This window comes from Ruditapes philippinarum, unplaced genomic scaffold (assembly GCF_026571515.1).
Source record: "Ruditapes philippinarum isolate M1 unplaced genomic scaffold, ASM2657151v2 ctg2331_1_1_1_1, whole genome shotgun sequence".
NCBI lineage: Eukaryota > Metazoa > Mollusca > Bivalvia > Venerida > Veneridae > Ruditapes > Ruditapes philippinarum.
Window position 1 is genome coordinate 81,702 of NW_026863580.1, and position 17,815 is coordinate 99,516.

The following is a 17,815-nucleotide window of genomic DNA, read 5'->3' on the forward strand; positions in this document are numbered from 1 at the left end:
TAGAAGCAATCGGTTGATCTGATGATTTTCATTGTGAAAAAGCCTTTTATTGACCAACCTGTACTGGTTAAATTTCTAGTGTTTGAGCCTAGAGTTACTAGACCTTGGAATCTGTCTTGATATATGAGGTACTGGAAAGAGTATAACTTCAACATTTTAAGTAGTGATTTTATAGGCATGTTGAAAAAATTCAATGCTTTTTATTTTATGATAGGGCCCACCAGGAACAGGTAAAACTGTGACATCAGCAACTGTCGTGTACCATCTTGCCAAGCAGAGTAATGGTCAGGTGTTAGTATGTGCTCCATCTAATATTGCTGTTGATCAACTTACAGAGAAAATACATAAAACTGGACTGAAGGTTTGTATTTTAATTTCATGACATTTGCCATTTAATCATAACGATTGTTTAATTTAACAAGTGAACAAAAATTTCATCAGTAAAATCATACCAGAAGTGGTCCTTCTATGTGCCAGAAATGATGCAGATGTTCACAAATCTATGACTATTTTATTGTTGGTCAATTTCTGTAAAAATGTCTGCCTACCCTAGTAATTTATATTAGCACATAAGTGTACATGTTCCTTTTATGACCCAGAATATCTTCAATGCTAGTTAAGTGTAGCAAGTTTAGATTTGATGCATTTTCAACTTAATTTCAAATAAACAGAAAATTTTGTGTGTCTTGTATACCGCTGTGTTAAGTCAGACATTGGCCTTAATCTTGCTAATTGATTAATCCTTTCTAAACATTTCTAAAACCAGTAAAGTAATAAATAACCTGATTGTCTAGTCGAATAGTAGCAGGTTAGGTATACTGACTTTTGGTTCATGAGATAGGTTATACCACATGCTGTTCTGTTAAAATATATCTTAAGTTCCAGTCTGTTAAATCAAGTTATTTACATAGAGAAGTTCATACATATATAATCCAGGAACATTTTTATATAGATAACTGAAAAAAAGCAGGACAGCCAATTCAAAAAAGTATTTGAAAATCCAGTAAACAATGTTTTATGTATACATATAAATGGTTCATCATTATTATAAATTTGTTTATTTATAGGTGGTAAGATTGTGTGCCAAGAGTAGGGAGGCCATTGAATCACCAGTGGCATTCCTAGCCTTACATAACCAGATAAGAAACATGGACAGGTATGTAGCCTAGCTACAGTTATATTGTGATTGAAATACTGTTATATAATAGATATATGTCAAGTCTGTATGTGTCAGATCTGAAGAGTTGTACTTCTGTTTTTTGAGTAGAGCTGTACAAGAAATTTGTTGAGATGTTTACCTCCAGTCAATGAATTTTAAGATTTTGAATTAACTAGCCCAAATTCCAGTTTTGAATTTATTCTACTATATATATAACTAAATCTTCTTAAAATTTTCACTGGCCCGAACTATTTTTCACTGGCCATGGGCCAACGGGCAAGTACTAAATTCGATGACTGTACCTCTTTATTTAGGAGAGTAGCCTTACCCTGGAGCTTGCATTGTATAATTCTCACTAATCCAATTGCATAAGTTTTTTGCTTTTCTAATTTATCTTATTAAGCTGCAACAGATGTTTTCCTGTTGTATACATTAATATTCTTTGTTACATAGATTTATAGTATAAGGCAACCTGTGTGAGATATTGAATATATGAACATTTCAGCTTCATTCTATATACTTGATTTTGCATGAAATGACTTATATTTTGGCATTTTAGATCTTTCTCTTTTAAAAAGTTTAGCCTAAAGGGCAACACATTAAGTTTTGTAAGAAAGGCCGAGTTGACTGAACAGAACTAATAATCATGACTTTTACCTGGTTTGCAGTTTACCTGAGCTACAGAAGTTACAGCAGTTGAAGGATGAGACAGGGGAATTGTCATCTACTGATGAGAAACGTTACAGGTCTTTGAAGAAACAATGTGAGAGAGAATTACTCCAGGTATACCATCTTACTCTTAAGAAAATAATCAAAGACTGATTCTGAAAACCTTTTTTTTGCAAGATAACTCTTTCTTTCATAAAATAACAGTCATTATTGAGTTGTTTCCCTTTTACCAACAGATTCCCCTAACCTACCAAAATGATATGAAAGACAGAAAATTATTAAGTTTAACCTAGTTTTTATAAATACTTATATTCATGATATTACAGAATGCTGATGTAATCTGTTGTACATGTGTTGGTGCTGGGGATCCGAGGTTGGCTAAGATGCAGTTCCGCTCAGTACTTATTGATGAAAGCACTCAAGCCACAGAACCAGAATGTATGATCCCAGTTGTCCTAGGATGTAGACAGGTTTGTGTCTTTTATTATTTAACATGATTAATTTTAATACTTCAACTTCAGGATTATAATGACTGGGTTCTATTAGCTATATTTTTCTTAAAACCTCCAGTACACTAGTCTACATCCATCAGTGTATACCCCTCCAAACCTAGGATATGTTGGTTGAGCACTACTTTATAAACAACATGTTACCTCATATTACCCATTTCTGGTTGGTTGCAGGAATGAGATTTGAGAGATGTTAAAGTTTTAAGCTTGCATCAAAATTAAGAAAAATGAATATATTTAAACTAAATTGAATTGAAATATTGTTAAAACTAGTCATAAAAAGTTTTAATGAAATTTAAAATGTTTATCTTGACTTGAGATTTTCAAACCCTAAAGAGGGTACTAAATCATAAAAATGAAATAACATAATGGAATATGACACATAATTTTACAATATAACCATTTTATATTGCTTATTTACTCCATATTGTATTACATGCATTATGTGTTGATATCAAATGATTTTTCAAGAGATCATTTCTTTTGTTTATTTTTACTGATAGTCACTCACTCTTCAACATGTATGTGATTAATAAAGAGAAAAATATGTCTTAGAATTGTAATGTGGTAGTAATAAAGCAAGTGGTAACTGTATATTGTAGATGATTCTGGTAGGAGATCATTGCCAACTTGGACCTGTTGTCATGTGTAAGAAGGCAGCTAGAGCTGGACTCTCACAGTCTCTGTTTGAGAGACTGGTTGTTCTGGGGATCAGACCTATACGTCTACAAGTGCAGTACCGTATGCACCCTGCTCTCAGCTCTTTCCCATCTAACATCTTCTATGAAGGCTCCCTGCAAAATGGAGTCACTCCAGGTAAAATCTTAGGTTTTTTTATTGGGAATAAATGATGATTCTTTTTTGGTAAAAAAATTTGTAAATACCTGCAAAATTATATATCAATACTAAATTTGGGGACAGTTCTTAGTATTTTGCAGAAAGGGGAAAACTTGATGTAACTTCTATGGGAAATCAACATGATTTTAAAGAATTATCTAGAGTGGAAGACATCTGTTATCAGCTCCTGTTACAAAAGGGTGATAAATCCCTGCAATCTGATATCTTGATTACACAAGGACTACTACACAAAAGATAAAAAGATATAATGAGTAGATTAACCCCTATTATAACATTCTATATTATAAAGTATTTCAATAATGCAGTATCCTAAAGTTGTAATTTCTTTACAGCTGAAAGAATCCGCAGTAGTTTGGATATACCATGGCCCCAGCCAGACAAGCCAATGTTCTTTTATACATCATCAGGACAGGAGGAAATATCCAGTTCTGGAACATCCTACTTGAATAGGTAAATTCATAAATAAAGCTTTTTATGTTAACTTAATTGTGAAGGCAGCCGTACACTTATTAATATTAATTTTCAGGCAGTTTTAATTTTAGACAAGCCAGAGCTACAGGTGTCATATCTATGAAATATGGTTATATCCCATGAGGGGCTCTGACTTGCTATAAAGACTCATTAATCACTTAAGTCTGTGCTAATATTTGTGATCTATGATTTCAATAGGAGAGTTCCCCAATAATTCTGTAATCATGGGTCTGATACCGATGTAATGTCTCGAAAAACTTCTAAATGTTAGTTATTGAGAAAATCAAGTTTTATTGTGTGTTTCATTATTTTTCAACTAAGAAGAAAAGGGACTCTTTTAGAATAAACATGTAATCTTAAAATGAAACTTTTACTTGGATAAATCACATTTTACTGTCTAAAATAAATGTTATGTTTAATTTTAGAACTGAGACTGCATCAGTAGAGAAGGTAGCTACAAGGTTTCTAAGGTCTGGAGTAAAGCCAGAACAGATTGGTATTATAACACCATATGAGGGACAGAGAGCTTATATTGTACAATACATGCAGTATAGTGGATCATTAAACAAGAAACTCTATATCGTATGTTATATTCACTTCTATTTACCCACACTAACATTTGTTGTCTTGAATTTGTATAATGGATTTCTCTCATTTGACTTTGAAACTCTTTATTATTTAAGCAATTTCAATTTCCAAACACTTAAATGAAAATGAGTGTCTAAACTATTGACTTATAATCTGACCTACCTTCAGATTGATGGTATATGATTGCCAATATGATAGCTATAGCTAAGTTTTATCTATGGAGACTGTCGGCTCTATGAACTATGTATGTTAAACATCCAGATGCTGCATATGCTCTCAAAACAGTAATTTGATCACCTTTGGTGTAAGGCTATTTCTCTGCTGATTATGAATGAATGCAGTGATAATTTTGCATTAACCAAGTTGTGGTCATTTGAAACAAGGACACTGGTTTGTTAAATTTAGAGATTTATCTAAATGTATTGCATTAGGTTGGTGCTACTTTGATATAAATATGTTATACATCCTGTTTTTAGCTCACCTGTCACAAAGTGACAGGGTGAGCTTTTGTGATCGCTTTTCGTCCGGTGTCCGTCCGGCGTCCATCCGTCCGTAAACTTTTGCTTTAAATGACATCTCCTCATAAACCGCTGAGCCAATTTCATCCAAACTTCACAGGAATGTTCCTTTGGTGGTCACCTTTAAAAATTGTTCAAAGAATTTAATTCCATGCAGAACTCTGGTTGCCATGGCAACCGAAAGAAACATCTTTAAATATCTTCTTTTAAACAACCCTAAGAGCTAGAGCTTAGATATTTGGCATGAAACATCTTCTAATGAGTGTCTACCAAGTTTGATCAAATAAAAGCCCTGGGGTCAAAATTGGCCCCGCCATAGGGGGTCATAGATTTTCCCTATATGCATATAGTAAAAACTTAAAAAATCTTCTTTTAAAGAACCCAAAGAGCTAGAGCTAAGATATTTGGCAGGAAACATCTTCTAGTGAGTGTCTACCAAGTTTGTTCAAATAAAAGCCCTGGGGTCAAAATTGGCCCCGCCCCAGGGGGTCATTGATTTTCCCTATATGCATATAGTAAAAACTTAAAAAAATCTTCTTTTAAAGAACCCAAAGAGCTAGAGCTTAGATATTTGGCATGAAACATCTTCAAGTGAATGTCTACAAAGTTTGTTCAAATAAAAGCCCTGGGGTCAAAATTGGCCCCGCCCCAGGGGGTCATTGATTTTCCCTATATGCATATAGTAAAAACTTAAAAAATCTTCTTTTAAAGAACCCAAAGAGCTAGAGCTAAGATATTTAGCATGAAACATCTTCTAATGAGTGTCTACCAAGTTTGTTCAAATAAAAGCCCTGAGGTCAAAATTGGCCCTGCCCCAGGGGGTCATAGATTTTCCCTATATGCATATAGTAAAAACTTAAAAAATCTTCTTTTACAGAACCCAAAGAGCTAGAGCTAAGATATTTGGCATGAAACATCTTCTAGTGAGTGTCTACCAAGTTTGTTCAAATAAAAGCCCTGGGGTCAAAATTGGCCCCGCCCCGGGGGGTCATTGATTTTCCCTATATGCATATAGTAAAAACTTAAAAAATGTACTTTTAAAGAACCCAAAGAGCTAGAGCTAAGATATTTAGCATGAAACATGTTCTAATGGGTGTCTACCAAGTATGTTCAAATAAAAGCCCTGGGGTCAAAACTGGCCCGCCCCGGGGGTCATTGATTTTCCTTATATGTGTATAGCAAAAACTTAAAAATCTTCTTTGAAAAAACCCAAATAGCTAGAGTTTAGATATTAAGCATGAAACATCTTTAAGTAAATATCTACAAAGTTTGTTCAAATAAAAGTCGGGGTCAAAACTGGCCCTGCCCCAGGGGTGTCATTGTTTTTTTAACTATATGTGTATAGTAAAAACTTAAAAAATCTTCTTTTAAAAAACCCAATGAGCTAGAACTTAGATGTTTAGCATGAAACATCTTCTAATGGGTGGGGGGGGGGGGGTGCTATATACAGGTGAGCGACCTCAGGGCCATCATGGCCCTCTTGTTAGCTCACCTGTCACAAAGTGACAGGGTGAGCTTTTGTGATCACTTTTCGTCCGGCATCCGTCTGTAAACTTTTACTTTAAATGACATCTCCTCATAAACCACTAAGCCAATTTCATCCAAACTTCACAGGAATGTTTCTTTTGTGGTCACTTTTAAAAATTGTTCAAAGAATTTAATTCCATGCAGAACTCTGGTTGCCATGGCAACCGAATAGCAACCGAAAGATAAAAACTTTAAATATCTTCTTTTAAAGAACCCAAAGAGGTAGAGCTTAGATATTTGGCATGAAGCATCTTCTAGTGAGTGTCTACCAAGTTTGTTCAAATAAAAGCCCTGGGGTCAAAATTGGCCCCGCCCCAGGGGGTCATTGATTTTCCCTATATGCATATAGTAAAAACTTAAATAATCTTCTTTTAAAGAACCCAAAGAGCTAGAGCTAAGATATTAAGCATGAAACATTTTCTAATGAGTATCTACCAAGTTTGTTCAAATAAAAGCCCTGGGGTCAAAATTGGCTCCGCCCCAGGGGGTCATTGATTTTCCCTATATGCATATAGTAAAAACTTAAAAAATCTTCTTTTTAAGAACTCAAAGAGCTAGAGCTGAGATATTTAGCATGAAACATGTTCTAATGGGTGTCTACCAAGTTTGTTCAAATAAATGCCCTGGGGTCAAAATTGGCCCCGCCCCGGGGGTCATTGATTTTCCTTATACGTGTATAGCAAAAACTTAAAAAATCTACTATGAAAAAAACCAAATAGCTAGAGTTTAGATATAAAGCATGAAACATCTTCTGGTGAGTGTCTACAAAGTTTGTTAAAATAAAAGCCCTGGGGTCAAAATTGGCCCCCCCCCCCCCCCCCGTCATTGATTTTCCTTATATGTGTATAGTAAGAACATAAAAAAACTTCTTTTAAAAAAACCCAATGAGCTAGAGCTTAGATATTTAGCATGAAACATCTTCTTATGGGTGTCTACCAAGTTTGTTCAAATAAAAGCCCTTGGGTTAAAATTGGCCCTGCCGGAGGGGGGGGGGGAGGTCAGGTCATTGTTTTTCATTATATGTGTGTAGTAAAAACTAAACATCATGAAACATCTTCTAATGGGTGTCTTCCAATCTTGTTCAAATAAAAGCCCATGGGTTTAAACTGGCCCTGCTCCTATACAGGTGAGCAACCTCAGGGCCATCATGGCCCTCTTGTTTATGATTAAATATAGAATGGATTATAACATTATGTATTTAAGTCAGATATATATTCTGTTTTGGTGATAAATCAGTAAGTTTGTAATTTTCTCTTACAGGAAATAGAGGTTGCCAGTGTTGATGCTTTCCAAGGACGAGAGAAAGATTTCATTATCTTATCATGTGTGAGATCTAATGAACACCAGGGGATTGGTTTCCTTAATGATCCTAGACGTCTTAATGTTGCCCTGACTAGAGCAAAGTATGATCTTATCACATTTATCACACATGATATATATAGCAAAATAATCACTGTTCTTTTAGTTCATCTATTTAATGTTGTAAAAAGAAGATTTATTTTTGGTGTTCCAGGAGACTGTTAATTTATATTTAGTTCATTTAGATCCAATTCTTATTCGAAGAATAAGATGAGCTATTGTACTCACCATAGCATCAGTGTTGGCATTGATGGTGCTGTCACATTTTGGTTTTTCAAGTTTGTATATCCAAAACCACTACAGCGAATGGGTTGAAACTACCCACATTTGTTCCCTGTAATTATCTTACATAATGGGCACAGGTCTCATTACTCTGAGTTTACTTTTTACACACCTATGCCCCTGTTCTTACTGTCAAGCATTTAGAATAGTCAAGCATTGTGTTATTTCATATATAAATTAACTCTAAACAAATATACTATTTCTGAAGAGGAAAGGGAAAACAGTCTTCCCTTTGGTCTTAAAGGCAGCTAATATGAAATTTGTAGATGAACCTTGAAGAGTACTTTGAATCTTTGATTGAATTTTCAGATGTTAAGCTTCATAATTTCTCAAGTATGTTTTGTTTAATGTTTGTATGTATGTTTTCTTCCGAGTTAATTTACATTTTGTATGTGACATTTAGTGATGTTTATTTTATGTTACAGGTATGGCATCATTATTGTTGGCAATCCAAAGGTCTTGTCTAAGGTAAATGTTTAACTAAATAAGAATTATGTTCTAAGTTATTTAAAGTATTTAAAATTTCCTTACTTTGGTGATCATTAAAAAATGTGTGTTAATTTAAGCACTTGTAAAGTTTTAAGGTTAGGATGAGCAAATTTGGGTAAATTCTTACAGAACTGCTATCATACCATTGGCAGTCAGCCTAATTAGTTTGATTTTATCTGTAATGAATAGTATCAGTGACGCTGTTTTCATAGCAGTTAATTTAACATATTTATTACATTTATCTTGAAAATGTAATGGAAAAGGCACCAAATGAAATTAATAACAGATTCCTTTAGAAAGCTTTAAAGAGTAGCCAATATCAGCATATAAGAAATTGAAAGTTTGATTAAAAGTTTATCAATTATCTTGCTTGAATTAAAGTTGTACACTATATCTCCTCCAGCAACCACTGTGGAATCACTTGTTGACATATTACAAAGAGCAGAGATGTCTTGTAGAGGGACCTCTAAATAACATGAAGGAAAGTCTCATACAGTTCAGCAAGCCCAGAAAACTTGTCAACTCTACAAACCCTGTAAGAACTTTGCTACTAGTCACCTTAAATATCCAATATTGTTGATTTATCAGCAGGCAGTTATTGCTTTATTTGAAATAAAAAAAATTACTGTATGATATCACAAAACCAGTGTGTTTCTGTTAACAGTAAACCTGTATTACCTCATATTTTTGATAAAGATATTTTGTTATATTAAACTGAGAGCAAGAAAGTATTTCGAGTTGAGGTCTTTTAATTTACAGATTAACTGATTTACAGCAGTTTTACATACGATACCTCTGTAGTTTGGTATTCTGATTGACACTTGCTCTTTATCTCATTTGGTTCACTGATATAAATATTGAATCCTTTCATGTGAGGAAACTGTTGAACTAGATAATTTATAGTTGGTAATACAACCTAAGTGCCTGAAATAATTAAGGTAGAGTGCATGTGGTCATTCTACTCAGGTGCCCGTTCGTGTCTGAAATAATGCACGGAAGGGCACCTGAGGTCTACCTCCACCAGTTAAGCTGGAAAGTCCCCATATGACCTATACCGTGTTGCTGTGATGTAAAACCCAATCAAACAAAAAAAATGTGGTTATTCAGTAAAATTGTGCAAGTGCTTCCTGAAATACACTCAAAAACAACTACAACAAAATAATAGAGCATAGGTTTTATTTTAAGAAAACATCACAGTATTAGATTATAAGATGCAGACAGTTTGAACTCAGTGGATATGTATTTAACCAAAAAGGCAGTAAAAAGAGAAATGTGTGTCTGCATAAAGAAGATAATTATTATGTCATTAATTATTTAGAATTTACTGGAAATCACATATTTATTTTGTTACTTTTCAGGGTGGTCGTTTCATGAGTAACACAATGTTTGATGCAAGAGAGGTGCTTATCCCTGGCAGTATGTATGATAGAAGTAAGTACACTTTACTTTAGCTTTGATTTGTCCATAGCTATAGAGATCTTAATTGGTTATTAATCACTGATATTTCTGCTTTCCAAAATGATCATATTCATCTTAACTTTCTATGTGTCCTGTTTGTTTGACGTTATTCCAGCCAAAAAGTTTTATTGCTTTATTTATTCACTCTACCTCTTCAGATATTAAGAATTTAAACTAACCAGGTTTTAATTGATTTTACAAAATCCCAGCATTATTTTTCTTTTAAGAATCATAGTATTTTCCAAGGTTGAAAAATACACAACAAACTATTTGTTTTAAACTTAAACATGGTATAAGTCAACAGAGATAATACTTGTCATGCCATTGAAATTATTCAAATATGATTTTTTTTTACCTTAAAGGTGTAGGCTACAGGGAGCCAGTGGTTCGTACCCATGACCAGCTTGGATTTATTGGACCAGAGAGGGCATACACAGGACCTGGAATGAACATGCCTATACCAGTCAACATGTTCATAAGCCCCATGCCACAACCTTTCCATCCACCCCAACAACCTATGCAGATACGTAAGTACCTTTGAAATATTAAAAATGTAGTTTGTTTCATGGCCTTGATTTAAAATGTACTTTAACTATAGTGACAGTGATTTCTTTGGCTATTGGTAATTTCAAATGAAAGAATAGTTATTTTATCTGTGGGTTGTTTTAAAATGGAAGTATAGCTCTTTCTTTGACCGTGGACCACTTTAAAATGGAAGAATTGCTACTTCTTTGAGATATTAAAAATGGGAGAATAATTGTTAGTCAGTCTAAGTAGAACTAAATGCTTAGCAAGTAAACATTGATACTATCAGTAAAATGTTAGATATAATTTCTATTGTCAATAACAAAGTTTTACATAACATTTTAAGCCTTTAATAGCATTCGGCACGATATGGCCAGTTATGTGTTGACGTGCCGTAAAAATCCAAACAAACAAACTTAAAGTTAGTTGAACAAAATAAACCAATTGCTCAATTCAGCTTTCTGTCTGTTGCTCATTGCCATTATAATATAAAAAGTGATAATAAAGTAATATTTATGTTTGTATAGCTGCCAATGCACGTGGACGTGGTACTGGAGGACGTGGACGTGGAATGCGCACTAAACCACCACGGTATAGCCAGAACACGCAGCAGAGTCAGGCTTCACAGTTGACTAACAGTCAGAGTCAGGCAAGCCAGGACATCTCTCAGCCCTTCTCCCAGGGACCTCTAACACAAGGTGGTCTCTCCATGAGTCAGCCATTCCAGATGAGCCAGCCTGGACTCTCTGGATTATCCCAGCCTGAATTGTCACAGGTAACCCACAAATATCTGCATAAAGAAATTTTCATACATTATCATACTTTGTAAGAATTATTCAGGACTTCTGTGTTAAGGAATGCACATATCCAGATAATTGAGAAGCATAAACATAAACTTTCTGTTATTGATCTGTCAATAAAATTGCAACATGTATCTTGAATTGTCAAGGAAGATTATTTCAGTTCTTACATGTACTGTTTCATGTTTTCAGGACAGTTTCCTGGCGGATGACTTCAAGTCACAGGCTGATGGCATGTTGTCACAGGACTCTACATACCAGGGTGACCGCATGTTTTATGCCTCACAGCTCTCACAAGGTCCTTTCAACTAGACAACAGGAGCTTCAGGCCAACTAACAAGGTAATTACAGCTCTATATTAGAAACAATGTTGAATGTTATAATTTTACTTCAAACCACATGAGATCATTGATTGTTATGATCAGTAGTCATTGTTTTACAGGCCAGGAACAGGAAACTCAAAACTTACACATTTGTCTATGTATTTGCAAATATATTTGAAATCTACATGGTAAATAAACCCTTCTGACAAGTAATATGTTAGCTCAAGTTCTAGATGTGGCATAATATTTTTGTGATATTTAAGGCAACGTGACTGAAGTCATTTGTCATACTCTACTACTGTTTGAATTTATTAGTCCCCTACCGGTTTACCGGAGGGGACTTTAGGTTTACCCTCCGTCCGTCTGTCCGTCCGTCTGTCTGTCAGTCCGTCAGTCCGTCTGTCCACAAAACTGGATCCCGCGATAACTTGAAAAGTACTGAAAATATTTTTATGAAACTTGATATATGGATAGATGGCAGTATGGAGATTATGCACGTCTTTTTCTTTTCCTCCTATGTTGAAAATTCTGGTTGCTATGGCAACAAATAGGCTGAAAATATGGCAAATTTTACACATAAACTGGATCCAGTGATAACGCAAAAAGTACAGGAAATATTTTTTTGAAACTTGTAATATGTGTAGATGGCAGTCTGGAGATTATACACGTCTTTTTCTTTTCTTCCTATGTTGAAAATTCTGGTTGCTATGGCAACACATAGACTGAAAATATGGCAAATTTTACACATAAGCTGAATCCAGTGATAACTCAAAAAGTACTGGAAATATTTTTATGAAACTTGACATGTGGGTAGATGGCAGTCTTGAGATTATGCATGTCTTATCTGTTCTTCCTATTTTGAAATAATATTGGTTGCCTTGGCAACAAATAGGCTTAAAACATGGCAAATATAACAATATTTGTGATAAGTCAAAAAGAGCTGAAATTTTTTATAAAATTGCATCTTTAATTCCAGAGTTATCTCCTCTTTAATAATTTTGCTTTTTAAAATGTTATATTTTGGTAACAGGGATGTTTCAAATATTAACTTTAGAGTGTCCTTCAGTCCGTCTGTCTGTCTGTTCATAAAAACTTTTTCCTGTGTCAGATCACTTTTAAAGAACATTTCCAACAAATTTACTTAAAATAGAGAAAAATTTAAACATTAGTGAATGGCCAATGGCCCTTCAGAATGCTGATGGGGTTCTAACCGGTAGGGGACTTATGGATTGCTTGCAATACTATGATAATTGCTTGTTTATTTAAGCAATTAATAGTTTTATAGAATCCATGAAAATTTTGTTTTTTCCTAACTTCCAGTCGCTTTATGATAAAAATGCTGTAAAAATTGTCCAAAGCTTAAAGCAAACAAATATATAACATGAAAATGATATAATTTCAGGAAACGAAGGTGTTTGATGAAGTGAAATGATGATACATCATCGTAACCAACGACAACCAGTTGTGTAGAGGGAGAGAGCAGTGTCAGAATGTCTGACGACAATGACAACCACACAGTGACAACATGGCGTCCATGCCACACCTACAGTCTCACAAACACCACTCTTCAGTGACATGTCTGTTAAAACAAAGATAACAGTCACACTATAGACAGGTTTTCCTGATCATATGTCACAAGACTATGCAAATAGGCAAGAATTTAAACCAAAGTCTAGGTTTATACTAAAAAGACATTTGAATTCAGTAAAAAAAATATAGTGTTAAACCAGACAATGGGTAAATGATGGTAAACCAGTCTTATTAAAAAAGCTGAAATAGAGTGGGAACCATTCTGAGCAACAGGAAGTGGTGATACGTCTGCTGACTGTCACATGGTCAATGTCAAGGACACTGCAGATTGTTAGATTTATGTTAATTGATTGTTTACTGTGGAAGTTGTTGGGATATCTTGAGATACTATTTGATGGTTCTAACGTGATTATATACAAATTACAATTAGATTTGATTTGTGTTTTGCTATTAGAGCTGGTGTGTTTTGAGGGAAGAACGCATTGGATTGAAGATGATGAACTAACTAATACATATATATGTAGTTGACATAACACCCAAGACAACATATACAGAAGGCACATTGAACATTGACAAATCTGCAATATCATCGTGCATCAGTTTGTTAAACAAAAAATCATGACTTTCTTCCATGCAAACTGAAATATAATACAATATTGTTTGAACTTTGTCATTGATTGTTAATCTTTTATGAATGTAAAATCCTTCCTATAATTTTGTGATAACTCATTACTGTCTTTAATTAAGTGGAATGAATTTAAAGATTTTGTGTTGTTTCAAGTACTTAACAAATTTGTTGAAATTTAAGTAGTATTTTTTTAATTTTTAAGCTTAAGTGTTGGACATTGCCAAAGATATTCTACCTATTGTGGTGAATTTGCATAACTTAATCTGATGTCATTATAATTAGTTTTGTGCTATTTTTCTTTACCATTAAGTAATTTAGCAAGTAAGTTAGTACAAATGAGTGATGCATTTAGTTTTGCTAGTGGTTAATGTTACATGCAATGGAAATGATGCTGCATTCTTTGGAAAAAATGTGAGTAGTGACTTAAATTTGAAAATTAAAGAGAATATGAAAACTTAGTTAATGAATTGAATTTCAATGAATTATGGTTCATTTTAATACTATTAAATTTGTCACTTACATTCTTTGAGCGTAGAACATGTTGCCCTGAAATCTTAATGTAATTATGTGTTGGGTATTGACATTGATATGATGTTGATAAAATTCACAAATTTCTTTTCAGTGGCAACAAAAAAGGTAAACATTTTCTTAATAAATGCATCTAGAATCAAATGGGAACAAGGAATGTAAGTAATTGACAATACGAAAATATTTGAATCAAATTTGAGATTTATTATTTATCATTTTTAGCAAAAAATTAAAATTTTAAGGATTCTTTGTTGTGCTGTATTTACATATACAAGTTTGTTAAGTTTTCTTTATTTTTTAAGGGGAGTGAACTTAGTGATATTATTGTTAAAAGTTATTGCCCCTTTATGATATGTGCATGATCTTCAGTTCAGTGCATTTTTCCCGTCTCTGTTGTATTCAATTGATAGATGATTTTAAATGATTGTAACTCTTTAATCCTGTAATTATGGTTTTCAGCAAATTAGGTAGAGGTTATTTGTGCACTTTTATTGTAACCTTCATAATATTACACTGCATAATCTGTCCGCCATGTTTCTTTTTAAGTTTTGTTTACCAGGGTATCTCTTCAATATAAACAGTTTCAAATTGTTTAAGACAATAGAATTTTACTATGTAATTATTTAGGTATTCATTTATATTAAATTGTTCATCATCAGGTGCCCGTTCGTGCCTGAAATAATGCACGGAGGGGCACCTGAGGTCTTCCTCCACCAGTAAAGCTGGAATGTCGCGATATGACCTATACTGCGTCGATGTGACGTAAAACCCAAAACAAAAATACAAAGTCTCTTAATAAGATAACATTTATGAAGTGATCATGAATATATTTTGAAAGCCATATTATTTTTTGTAATATCACTTTGCAAATTTTTGATTTTCTTAACGCATGAAATATATGAAGACAAATAAGTCTTCATAGAGTATAGTTGCTTAATTTCTTTGCAGCTTTAACAAGTTTGAATGTCTTAAAGTGGCTAAAATTGTGATTTCATCTTAAATTTACAATCCATTTGTGAGAATAATTTTGATTATGAAAATGGAAATAATATGGATAAAATATTTAATGATAAGATAGATCTAATAAACTTGGAGAACTTTTTCCCAATATAATGTATAACTTGCTGATTTAGTAAAAGAACAGAAAATAAGTTTAGATATGAGAACTATTTTCTTAACAATTTGAAACTGGTTTATATTGATCTGTCCTGAATGCCTCTTGACATATTTTTTTATCCCGGATAAATTGTTTGTGCTTTGAAACTCGACTCCTTAAATTATAAATAATACTGTTACTATAAGATACTGAATTCAATGGAAAATAACATATCCGATTATATTGTGATTTTGTTGAAGATTTGTCAGGAGATTGTTCAGTTAAACAAAAATAAAATATACTAAAACTTACTTTAAATGATTTTTATTTTAAGATAGAATATTGTTAAATGATATTCAGCTCGTTTCATGGGCTTACATTTTTTTTAAAAGAAAAGATTTTATGTTTCAAATCTTTGGTGTTTTTCTTCTTTTTTCAAACATTATGTGCTAGGGAAAGTTTCATAGTTACATAGATATACAAGTCAATTTTTTCTTTTCTTTTGTTTGCTATTTTGTTTCATTGCAGTTGTTTATATATACGTTACTTACATACATGTACCTGTATTTTATATGAATATCCAGATGTTATGTATGAATCCGAATATCTTAATTTCTTTGAATAAGTTGTTTGATCAATGATTAATTTGTATTGATTAATTTGTATTGGCTTTTCTCTTATCTAAAAAAACAAGATCAACCACAGCTTTAAAGAAGTTCCATGGTGATTTATGTGAAAGAAATGATTTTATACAGTATAATAAGTACAAGATAAAGAGTCTTTAAAATATATCTGACCTTTCTAAAATAAGGCTTATGTTGTAAAAGTTATTGTTGAATAAATTTTAATGTTACATTATACCGGCTAACTGTTATTTAAGGCTTTAAGATTATTTTTTTCTTGTGGAAATAAAGGCTTATGAATGTTACTTTTTGTTTGTTTTTTGTCATTGTTATTCCTTTTGTCAGTAGCCGTTTTGTAGTCCCCACAGTTACAGTATGATGTAAGTATATGACAACATACATTTTCCTGTCTGCCTAGATTATTTGTACTTCAACTATGCCATTAGATATGTTAGAGATAATCAGGCACAAATACTGAACGTAAGAAGAGAACATGCTGTTCACTATCAGTTTTATGCCCCCGGGCATATTGTAATTGAACTGTCCGTCCGTCTGTCCGTACGAGGTTAACCTAGAACGGCAAGTTGGATTTTACTTGGATTTTTCTTAAGTTGTACCTGTACCAATGGCTTCTTAGTATACACACTTACTAGTCAATACAAAGTACATGATCTGGGCAAGTTACATAACTCTGGCTTTCATATTTACCAAGTTATTGCCCTTTTCAGCACTTAGAAAATGAAAAATGGTTAACTTAAAACAGCAAGTTGGAAATATCTTAAGTTCTATCTATACTAATGGCTTTATAATTTCCACACTTACTTATCAATACAAAGTACATGATATTGCCAAGTTATATAACTGTGTCATCCATATTTTCCAGTTATTTCCCCTTTTTTCACTTTGAAAATAGGGCCTTGTCTGGTTAACCTATTTCGGTAAGTTGGATTTATCTTAAATTTTCCTAATTGCTTAATTTCTTTAATGGTATCTTTCATATTTAGTAGGTGGATACCTTGGATGGTCCGTCCGTAAACTTTTACTTTGAATGACATCTCCTCATAAACCACTGGGCCAATTTCATCCAAACTTCACAGGAATGTTCCTTTGGTGGTCACCTTTAAAAATTGTTCAAAGAATTTAATTCCATGCAGAACTCTGGTTGCCATGGCAACCAAAAGAAAAAACTTTAAATATCTTCTTTTAAAAAACCATAAAAGCTAGAGCTTAGATATTTGGCATGAAACATCTTCTACTGAGTGTCTACCAAGTTTGTTCAAATAAAAGCCCTGGGGTCAAAATTGGCCCGGCCCCAGGGGGTCATTGATTTTCCCTATATGCATATAGTAAAAACTTAAAAAATCTTCTTTTAAAGAACCCAAAGAGCTAGAGCTAAGATATTTAGCATGAAACATGTTCTAATGAGTGTCTACCAAGTTTGTTCAAATAAAAGCCCTGGGGTCAAAATTGGCCCCGCCCAGGGGGTCATTGATTTTCCCTATATGCATATAGTAAAAACTTAAAAAATCTTCTTTTAAAGAGCTAGAGCTAAGATATTTAGCATCAAACATGTTGTAATAGGTGTCTACCAAGTTTGTTCAAATAAAAGCCCTGGGGTCAAAATTGGCCCCGCCCCGGGGGTCATTGATTTTCCTTATTTGTGTATAGCAACAACTTAAAAAATCTTCTTTGAAAAAACCCAAATAGCTAGAGTTAAGATATTAAGCATGAAACATCTTCTTGTGAGTTTCTACAAAGTTTGTTCAAATAAAAGACCTGGGGTCAAAATTGGCCCCGCCCCGGGGTCATTGATTTTCCTTATATGTGTATAGCAGAAACTTAAATCTTTTTTGAAAAAACCCAAATAGCTAGAGT

At 33.3% G+C, this 17,815-nt stretch overlaps 1 protein-coding gene across 1 annotated transcript in view; it reads left to right on the plus strand.

Annotated features, from left to right (window-relative positions):
* Window positions 1–16,245, plus strand: part of LOC132722569 (regulator of nonsense transcripts 1-like) — a 29,486-nt gene extending 13,241 nt beyond the window's left edge. Inside the window, exons 10-24 of the mRNA XM_060707090.1 lie at window positions 215–361; window positions 1,068–1,156; window positions 1,828–1,942; window positions 2,155–2,298; window positions 2,940–3,153; window positions 3,528–3,645; window positions 4,092–4,248; window positions 7,560–7,702; window positions 8,366–8,408; window positions 8,833–8,964; window positions 9,788–9,860; window positions 10,250–10,414; window positions 10,940–11,187; window positions 11,405–11,553; window positions 12,938–16,245. Coding sequence (XP_060563073.1) covers window positions 215–361; window positions 1,068–1,156; window positions 1,828–1,942; window positions 2,155–2,298; window positions 2,940–3,153; window positions 3,528–3,645; window positions 4,092–4,248; window positions 7,560–7,702; window positions 8,366–8,408; window positions 8,833–8,964; window positions 9,788–9,860; window positions 10,250–10,414; window positions 10,940–11,187; window positions 11,405–11,524 — 1,908 coding nt within the window. The 3' untranslated portion in view covers window positions 11,525–11,553; window positions 12,938–16,245. The remainder of the gene's footprint in view (window positions 1–214; window positions 362–1,067; window positions 1,157–1,827; window positions 1,943–2,154; window positions 2,299–2,939; window positions 3,154–3,527; window positions 3,646–4,091; window positions 4,249–7,559; window positions 7,703–8,365; window positions 8,409–8,832; window positions 8,965–9,787; window positions 9,861–10,249; window positions 10,415–10,939; window positions 11,188–11,404; window positions 11,554–12,937) is intronic.
* Window positions 16,246–17,815: the final 1,570 nt, after the last annotated feature.